This window comes from Salvelinus sp. IW2-2015, linkage group LG31, assembly GCF_002910315.2.
Source record: "Salvelinus sp. IW2-2015 linkage group LG31, ASM291031v2, whole genome shotgun sequence".
Taxonomy (NCBI): domain Eukaryota; kingdom Metazoa; phylum Chordata; class Actinopteri; order Salmoniformes; family Salmonidae; genus Salvelinus; species Salvelinus sp. IW2-2015.
The window spans coordinates 20,141,252-20,151,251 of NC_036870.1; the positions used below are offsets into that span (position 1 = coordinate 20,141,252).

Sequence of the window (10,000 nt, forward strand, 5' to 3'; positions counted from 1 at the left end):
CTAAGCTACCAAGCTGCTAGAACAAGAACTGACCTGGCTGCAACTTCAATTAGCACTGAAGTGGTGTGAAGTGAGAGGTGTGAAAACTTCTTCTGCCATTGTTAGGCTCAAGAGTTTCACAGCCTCCCCCACCCAAATGCAGAGGCCTTTGAAAGTCCCTCTCTTAACAGACCCCCTGTCAGCTCTCCCGATAGCTCTCCTGACAACCCCCACACATCCACTGAGGACACCCAAAAGCCAAGAAATTGTGCTCCTCATTGACTCAAATGGCAAATACATTAAGAGGAATAAACATTTTCGCAAACACCAAGTGGCTAAACTCTGGTGCCCAAACACTAGGCATGCCCTGGAGCTGTTGTCAGAGGACAAACACTAGGAATGCCCTGGAGCTGTTGTCAGAGGACAAACACTAAGGCATGCCCTGGAGCTGTTGTCAGAGGACAAACACATAGGCATGCCCTGGAGCTGTTGTCAGAGGACAAACACTAGGCATGCCCTGGAGCTGTTGTCAGAGACAAACACTAGGCATGCCCTGGAGCTGTTGTCAGAGAACAAACACTAGGCATGCCCTGGAGCTGTTGTCAGAGGACAAACACTAGGCATGCCCTGGAGCTGTTGTCAGAGGACAAACACTAGGCATGCCCTGGAGCTGTTGTCAGAGAACAAAACACTAGGCATGCCCTGGAGCTGTTGTCAGAGAACAAACACTAGGCATGCCCTGGAGCTGTTGTCAGAGGAAAACACTAGGCATGCCCTGGAGCTGTTGTCAGAGAACAAACACTAGGCATGCCCTGGAGCTGTTGTCAGAGAACAAACACTAGGCATGCCCTGGAGCTGTTGTCAGAGGACAAACACTAGGCATGCCTGGAGCTGTTGTCAGAGAACAAACACTAGGCATGCCCTGGAGCTGTTGTCAGAGAACAAACACTAGGCATGCCCTGGAGCTGTTTGTCAGAGGACAAACACTAGCATGCCCTGGAGCTGTTGTCAAGAGGACAAACACTAGGCATGCCCTGGAGCTGTTGTCAGAGGACAAACACTAGGCATGCCCTGGAGCTGTTGTCAGAGGACAAACACTAGGCATGCCCTGGAGCTGTTTGTCAGAGGACAAACACTAGGCATGCCCTGGAGCTGTTTGTCAGAGGACAAACACTAGGCATGCCCTGGAGCTGTTGTCAGAGGACAAACACTAGGCATGCCCTGGAGCTGTTGTCAGAGGACAAACACTAGGCATGCCCTGGAGCTGTTGTCAGAGGACAAACACTAGGCATGCCCTGGAGCTGTTGTCAGAGGACAACACTAGGCATGCCCTGGAGCTGTTGTCAGAGGACAAACACTAGGCATGCCCTGGAGTGTTGTCAGAGGACAAACACTAGGCATGCCCTGGAGCTGTTGTCAGAGAACAAACACTAGGCATGCCTGGAGCTGTTGTCAGAGGACAAACACTAGGCATGCCCTGGAGCTGTTGTCAAGAGGACAAACACTAGGCATGCCCTGGAGTGTTGTCAGAGGACAAACACTAGGCATGCCCTGGAGCTGTTGTCAGAGAACAAACACTAGGCATACCCTGGAGCTGTTGTCAGAGAACAAAACACTAGGCATGCCCTGGAGCTGTTGTCAGAGAACAAACACTAGGCATGCCCTGGAGCTGTTGTCAGAGAACAAACACTAGGCATGCCCTGGAGCTGTTGTCAGAGAACAAACACTAGGCATGCCCTGGAGCTGTTGTCAGAGGACAAACACTAGGCATGCCCTGGAGTGTTGTCAGAGGACAAACACTAGGCATGCCCTGGAGCTGTTGTCAGAGGACAAACACTAGGCATGCCCTGGAGCTGTTGTCAGAGGACAAACACTAGGCATGCCCTGGAGCTGTTTGTCAGAGGACAAACACTAGGCATGCCCTGGAGCTGTTGTCAGAGGACAAACACTAGGCATGCCCTGGAGCTGTTGTCAGAGGACAAACACTAGGCATGCCTGGAGCTGTTGTCAGAGGACAAACACTAGGCATGCCCTGGAGCTGTTGTCAGAGGACAAACACTAGGCATGCCCTGGAGCTGTTGTCAGAGGACAAACACTAGGCATGCCTGGAGCTGTTGTCAGAGGACAAACACTAGGCATGCCCTGGAGCTGTTGTCAGAGGACAAACACTAGGCATGCCCTGGAGTGTTGTCAGAGACAAACACTAGGCATGCCCTGGAGCTGTTGTCAGAGAACAAACACTAGGCATGCCCTGGAGCTGTTGTCAGAGAACAAACACTAGGCATGCCCTGGAGCTGTTGTCAGAGGACAAACACTAGGCATGCCCTGGAGTGGTTGTCAGAGAACAAACACTAGGCATGCCCTGGAGCTGTTGTCAGAGAACAAACACTAGGCATGCCCTGGAGCTGTTGTCAGAGGACAAACACTAGGCATGCCCTGGAGCTGTTGTCAGAGAACAAACACTAGGCATGCCCTGGAGCTGTTGTCAGAGGACAAACACTAGGCATGCCCTGGAGCTGTTGTCAGAGAACAAAACACTAGGCATGCCCTGGAGCTGTTGTCAGAGGACAAACACTAGGCATGCCCTGGAGCTGTTGTCAGAGGACAAACACTAGGCATGCCCTGGAGCTGTTGTCAGAGGACAAACACTAGGCATGCCCTGAGCTGTTGTCAGAGGACAAACACAGGCATGCCCTGGAGCTGTTGTCCAGAGGACAAACACTAGGCATGCCCTGGAGCTGTTGTCAGAGGACAAACACTAGGCATGCCCTGGAGCTGTTGTCAGAGGACAGACTAGGGTCCCCCAGCCACATTATAATTCACACGGGCACAAACAACCTGAGGTCCCAGCAGCAAAGGGTGGCCACAGCACTCAAGGGAGTGATTGAAAAAACTTCTTCCACTTTGCCCAACGCACAAGTGGTTATCTCCACCCTGCTACCACAAAAAGACATTCACCTTGTCACCATACAGTGGGTGAATGCAAGCATTTCCAGGGACTGTGCCTCAAAACCTAACGTCTACCTGGCCCACCACTCCAACCTTGACTTGAACAGCCTTTACAACCAGGTCCACCTCTACAAGGCAGCAATCCCAACTTTTGCCAGGACCCTCAAGGAAGTCACCCTCAACCGCAGCCACAGCACCTCACACAGGAGCAACATAGCAATTGTAAACAGGAACAGTTTACATCTGGCTAGAAATTAATAAGGAAATGATCTCAACAGAGAAAAATGTCCTCATGTGTGCTACCTACAGTATCTCTCCCCATACTTTAACGATGACAGCTTCTCCATCCTAGAGGGGGAGATCAACCATTTCCAGGCCCAGGGACATGTACTAGTCTGTGGCGACCTAAATGCCAGAACTGGACAAGAACCTGACACTCTCAGCACATAGGGGGACAAACACCTACCTGGAGGTGACAATATTCCCCCCCAAACTATGACAAAACAACCAACAGAAATGGATCACAACTCCTGCAGCTCTGTCGCACGCTGGGTCTGTACATAGTCAATGGTAGGCTTTGAGGAGAATCGTATGGTAGGTAAAGATACAGCTCATCCCTTGGCAGTAGTACTGTAGATGACTTTATCACTGACCTCAACCCAGAGTCTCTCAGAGCGTTCACAGTCAGACCACTAACACCCCTATCAGATCAGAGCAAAATCACAGTCTACCTGAACAGACCAATACTCAATCATGAGGCATCAAAGCCAAAGGAACTGAATAATATTAAGAAATGTTATAGATGGAAGGAAAGTAGTGTAGAAACCTAACAAAAAACTATTAGGTAACAACAAATTCAATCCCTTTTAGACAACTTTCTGGACAAAACACTTCACTGTAATAGTGAAGGTGTAAACTTGGTAGTAGAAGCCTAAACAGTACATTTGACCTCTCAGCTTCTCTATAAAATGTAAACATTTTAAGCAGACAACCGAATAAAATTAACAACAAAGACAAATTGTTTGATGAAGAACGCAAAAACCTAAGAAATAAATTGAGAAACCTATCCAATCAAAAACATAGAGACCCAGAAAACCTGAGCCTACGCCTTCACTATGGTGAATCACTAAAACAATACAGAAATACACTACGGAAAAAGAAGGAACAGCACGTCAGAAAAGAGCTCAATGTAATGGAAGAATCCATAGAATCTAACCACTTCTGAGAAAATTGGAACACACTAAACAAACAACCACATGAAGAGTTATCTGTCCAAAACGGAGATGTATGGATAAACCACTTCTCTAATCTTTTTGGCTCTATAACAAAGTACAAACAGCAAAAACATATATATGATCAATTACAAATCTTAGAATCAGCTATTAAAGACTACCAGAACTCACTGGATTCTCCAATTACATTGAATGAACTACAGGACAAAATACAAACCCTCCAACCCAAAAAGGCATGTGGTGTTGATGGTATCCTACATGAAATGATAAAATATACAGAACACAAATTCCAATTGGCTGTACTTAAACTCTTTAACATTATCAGCATTTGGAACCAAGGACTGATAACCCTAATCCACAAAAGTGGAGACAAATTTGACCCCACTAACTACCGTGGGATATGCATCAACAGCAACCTTGGCAAAATCCTCTGCATTATCATTAACAGCAGACTTGTACATTTCCTCAGTGAAAACAATGTACTGAGCAAATGTCAAATAGGCTTATTACCAAATTACTGTACGACAGAACACGTATTCACCCTGCACACCCTAACTGACAAACAAACCAAAACAAAGGCAAAGTCTTCTCATGCTTTGTTGACTTCAAAAAAGCTTTTGACTCAATTTGGCATGAGGGCCTGCTATACAAATTGATGGAAAGCGGTGTTGGAGGAAAAACATATAAAATCCATATAGACAAACAACAAGTGTGCAGTTAAAATTGGCAAAAAGCACGCATTTCTTTCCACAGGGCCGTGGGGTGAGACAGGGATGCAGCTTAAGCCCCTCCCTCTTCAACATACATATCAACGAATTGGCGAGGGCACTAGAACAGTCTGCAGCACCAGACCTCATCCTACTAGAATCTGAAGTCAAATGTTTACTGTTTGCTGATGATCTGGTGCTTCTGTCCCTAACCAAGGAGAGCATAGAGCAGCACCTAGATCTTCTGCACAGATTCTGTCAGACCTGGTCCCTGACAGTAAATCTCAGTAAGACAAAAATAATGGTGTTCCAAAACAGGTCCAGTTGCCAGGTCCACAAACACAAATTCCATCTAGACACCGTTTCCCAAGAGCACACAAAAAAACTATACATACCTTGGCCTAAACATCAGCACCACAGGTAATATCCACAAAGCTGTGAACGATCTGAGAGACAAGGCAAGAAGGGCCTTCTATGCCACCAAAAGGAGCATAAAATTTGTCATAGCAATTAGGATCTGGCTAAAAATACTTTAATCAGTTATTGCCCTTTATGGTTGTGAGGTCTGGGGTCTGCTCACCACCCAAGAATTCACAAAATGGGAAAAACACCAAATTGAGGCTCTGCATGCAGAATCCTGCAAAAATATCCGGTGTACAACGCAAAACACCAAATAATGCATTCAGACCAGAATTAGGCCGATACCCGCTAATTATCAAAATCCAGAAAAGTGCCGTTAAATTCTACAACCATCTAAAAGGAATCGATTCCTGTCACGTCTGCTCCTGCTCCTCCTCTCCGGCGTACGATGGACTCCATTACCTTCATCATCTCTTCCCCTTTATATGTCACTCTCCCATGTTCACTCACCAGTTGGTATTGTTCTTGTGTATCACCGTACTGCCTTATGTTAGTGTCGTGTTCTTGGTTTTGTTGTTTTATTAAAACGTTTCACCTGCACCTACTTCTGACTCCCCGCCCATCATTACAATTCCCAAACCTTCCTTAAATAACAAAGCCGTCACCTACAGAGAGATGAACCTGGAGAAGAGTCCCCTAAGAAACACATTAGACCCAACCAAATCATGAGAAAACAAAAAGATTATTACTTGACACATTGGACAGAGCAAACTGAAAACAGAGCAAACTAGAATGCTATTTGGCCCTAAACAGAGAGTACACAGTGGCAGAATACTTGACCATTGTGACTGACCCAAAATTAAGAAAAGCGTTGACTATTGTTCGAATCTATTATTAGAGTAAGAACTCGACGGATACTCTGAAAGCTTAAACCAAGTTTATTCTTCCCAGAGGGTCAATGCAGCTGTATTGACCCTCTGAGTTCTTACTCCTACTGATAACAATTAACTTCTGGTGTAGACCCTCTAAACCTAAGCACCAAATATTTCTATAGGATACCTGATAATTAACCCTATCCCAAGTTTAGGAGAATCCATCACTATGTACAGACTCAGTGAGCATAGCCTTGCTATTGAGAAAGGTCGGCGTAGGCAGACATGGCTCTCAAGAGAAGACAAAATGAGCTAGAAACTGAGCTGCACTTCCTAACCTCCTGCCAAATGTATGACCATATTTGAGACATACGTATATCCCTCAGATTAAACAGACCCACAAAGAATTCGAAAACAAATCCAATTTTGATAAACTCCCATATCTATTGGGTGAAATACCACAGTGTGCCATCACAGCAGCAAGATTTGTGACCTGCTGCCACAAGAAAATGGCAACCAGTGAAGAACAAACACCATTGTAAATACAAACCATTTCTATTTATTTTCCCTTTTGTACTTTAACTAATTGCATATCGCTAAAACACTATATAGACATAATATGACATTTGAAATGTCTTTATTCTTTTGGAACTTGTGTGAGTGTAATGTTTACTGTTAACTTTTTTGTGGTTATTTCACTTTTGTTTATCATTTTCACTTGCTTTGGCAACGTAAACATATGTTTCCCATGCCAATAAAGCCCCTTGAATTGAATTGAAAGGGAGAAAGAGATAAAGCGAGAGAGAGAAAGAGGAGTGTGAGCTGAGAAGAGAAAAGGAGGGTGAGAGAGAGAAGACGGAGAAGAAAAGAGAGGGTGAGAGAGCAGAAGAGAGAGATAGAGAAGGAAAGGGAGGTCTGAGAGAGAGAGAGAGAGAGAGAGAGAGAGAGAGAGAGAGAGAGAGAGAGAGAGAGAGAGAGAGAGACAGAGACAGAGAGAGAGAGGAGGGGGTGAGAGAGTGAGACAGAGAGAGAAAGACAGTCAGGAATAGTGAACACACAGACAATACTAACGTGGGTGAGCCAGTAGTAGAGTCCTCTTCACTCTCCTCTGATGCATTGGTGTAGAACTGCAGCAACTCATCCTTCAGGTTCAACTCATGATGCAGCTGGGCCACCTGAGAACACACAGATCACTGAGCTGGTGATGCAGCACTAGCACTCAGTGTTGTTTACTGATATCAAAAACGAAATACCTATAACAGTGGATCTTTAAAAAGTCAAGTTTATACTACTGAAAAAATATACCCAAAATGTATTTTAAAAAACTGACCAATGACACCTAACTTTGCAACATTGGCAAAAAACAGAGCTGGGTTTATGCATGAGGAACTAATGCCCTTGTAACTCAGTTATTATAAATGCATGTGTGTGTACATGCACATGTGTGCTCTTCTGTGACCCAATGTCTCTCTCACCTCCTCTGTGATGTGTCCCACTTGTACCTCCAGGTAGTCATTCTGCTCTGTGAGCGTTCTGTTCTTCTTGAGCAGTGATTGGCCGATCCGAGCAGCCAACTCCAGGTCCCTCTCTTTCTCCTCCAGCAGACGTGTGACAGCATCGATGTCATTGTAGGTCTTCGTCATCTGGCCCACTCTGTCTGCACATAGCACTGTGGATGGAGAGAGGAGCTAGAATACACACACAACTGACTTGACACACACTGTTTATAGAGAAGAGTAAGAACACATTGAAATCTGATTTTAACCAATAGCCATAACCTCAACATATCCTTAACCATACCCCTAACCCAAAGCCTAAATTACACTAATTTACTTGCTAATCGATTCAAATGATATTGTCCATTTCATCCTTTACAGCATGGCCATCTAGTGAGAACCGGGGAATAGTGGTGCGCGGGTCAGCTGTTTGTTTACCCGCACCCGCCCGCAATTGCTAATAACCCATCCACAAGCACCCAACTATCAGAGACTATATGTGATAAAGTGAAAATCTGATGCCCGATCCCGAGACTAACCCACTAATACAGAACAGTCAGACACGTAAGGATTTGTTTTTTTAACAGGAGTGCAGGATTTTTTTTTGCCTAATTTAGATATAGTGCCTTCAGAAAATATTCACACCCCTTGACTTTTTCCTCTTTTTGATGTGTTACAGCCTGAATGTAAAATGGATTACATAGAGATTTTGTGTCACGGATCTACACACAATACCACATAATGTCATAGTGGCATAATGTTTTTAGAAACATTTACAAATTTATAAAAAATGAAAAGCTGAAATGTCTTCAGTCAATAAGTATTCAACCCCTTTGTTATGGCTTGCCTAATTAAGTTTAGGAATAAAGATTTGCTTTAAATGTTACATAATAAGCAGCATGGGCCTACTCTGTGTGCAATAACAGTGTTTAACATGATTTTTTTTATAACTACCTCATCTCTGTACACCACACATAATTATCTGTAAGGTCCCTCAGACGAGCAGTGAATTTCAAACACAGATTCAACCACAAAGACCAGGGAGGTTTTACAATGCCTCGCAAAGAAGGGAATACTTTTGGGGAACTGTGGGGGGGATCTTGGAGGGCTGGTGGCCTGGCGGTTGGGAGGTTGAGCCGGTGGCTGATGGGTTGCTGGTTCTGTTAGACTAATGACTAATGTGATGTAGATGTTGAGCGGCTTCATTGCAAGTAGATTGTATGTTTTAAATATTCAATCAAATTCCATTTTTTTAAGGACAGGCAACGTCCTCCATGAAAACCCGTTTCAGTCTGCTTTCCACCAGACACTGGGATATGAATTCACCTTTCAGCAGGACAATAACCTAAAACACAAGGCCAAATCTACACAGGAGTTGCTTACCAAGTAGACAGTAAATGTTCCTGAGTGGTCGAGTAACAGTTTTGACTTAAATCTACTTGAAAATCTATGGCAAGACCTGAAAATGGTGATCAATGATCAACAACCAATTTGACAGAGCTTGAAGAATTTAGAAAATAATATTGGGCAAATGTTGCACAATCCAGGTGTGGAAAGCTCTTAGAGACTTACCCAGAAACACTCACAGCTGTAATCACTGCCAATGGTGATTCTAACATGTATTGACTCAGTAGTGTGAACACTTCATTTTTAATAAATATGAAAACATTTCTACAAACATGTTTTCACTTTGTCATTATGGGGTATTGGATTGGTGAGAAAAAACAACAATGTAATCCATCTTGAATTCAGGCTGTAACACAACAAAATGTGGAAAAGGTCAAGGGGTAGGAATACTTTCTGAAGGCTGTACATGTACGTTTCTGCTCATAATTTCCGACATTTTGGTAGGCTATTTGATAGTCAACTTGTCTATAATTAGATACATACAACTTCTCTTCTGTCATTATATTTTGCCCTAGAACACTAATAAACCCTTGCTCACCAGAATAATGTCAGAAATCAATAGAATTAATGCTTTAATCTAGTTGCCATGGGTAAAATGTTCTCTGTCATCTCTGCTTCTTTCGCAGAGCAAAGACGATTAGGGACCTGGGAGAAAAATTCAATAACAAAACAAAAATTGAAAGATTTTCTGTGCAAAATGTCCAAATGACATCAGTTTGACCAGTGGTAAGAAAATAGAAAGCTGTGAAAACGACCCAACATGTTTCTGACAAGATTTCAGTTTGGATGTATATTTTATGTGGTTGAAATACTATCATAATTTATGATGCTGATAAAGACAGCCACTCTACAGACGGTATCTATTTGCATTCACATTCTCTTAAGATGCTGAAAGAAATCACATTTCTCCACTCATGTTCCCAGTCTAAATTTTACCTACATTTGGTGTATAATTTTACTGCAAGAAATGCTTAATTCTGCAAGAGTTAATATTAAGA

At 43.7% G+C, this 10,000-nt stretch overlaps 1 protein-coding gene across 1 annotated transcript in view; it reads right to left on the reverse strand.

The window, feature by feature from the left end:
* LOC111956126 (trafficking kinesin-binding protein 1) overlaps nt 1–10,000 on the reverse strand; it is a 26,465-nt gene that overhangs the window by 11,109 nt on the left and 5,356 nt on the right. The window contains 3 exon segments of the mRNA XM_070436327.1: nt 5,982–6,014; nt 7,171–7,274; nt 7,575–7,768. Of these exon segments, the coding sequence (XP_070292428.1) occupies nt 5,982–6,014; nt 7,171–7,274; nt 7,575–7,742 (305 nt within the window). The 5' untranslated portion in view covers nt 7,743–7,768.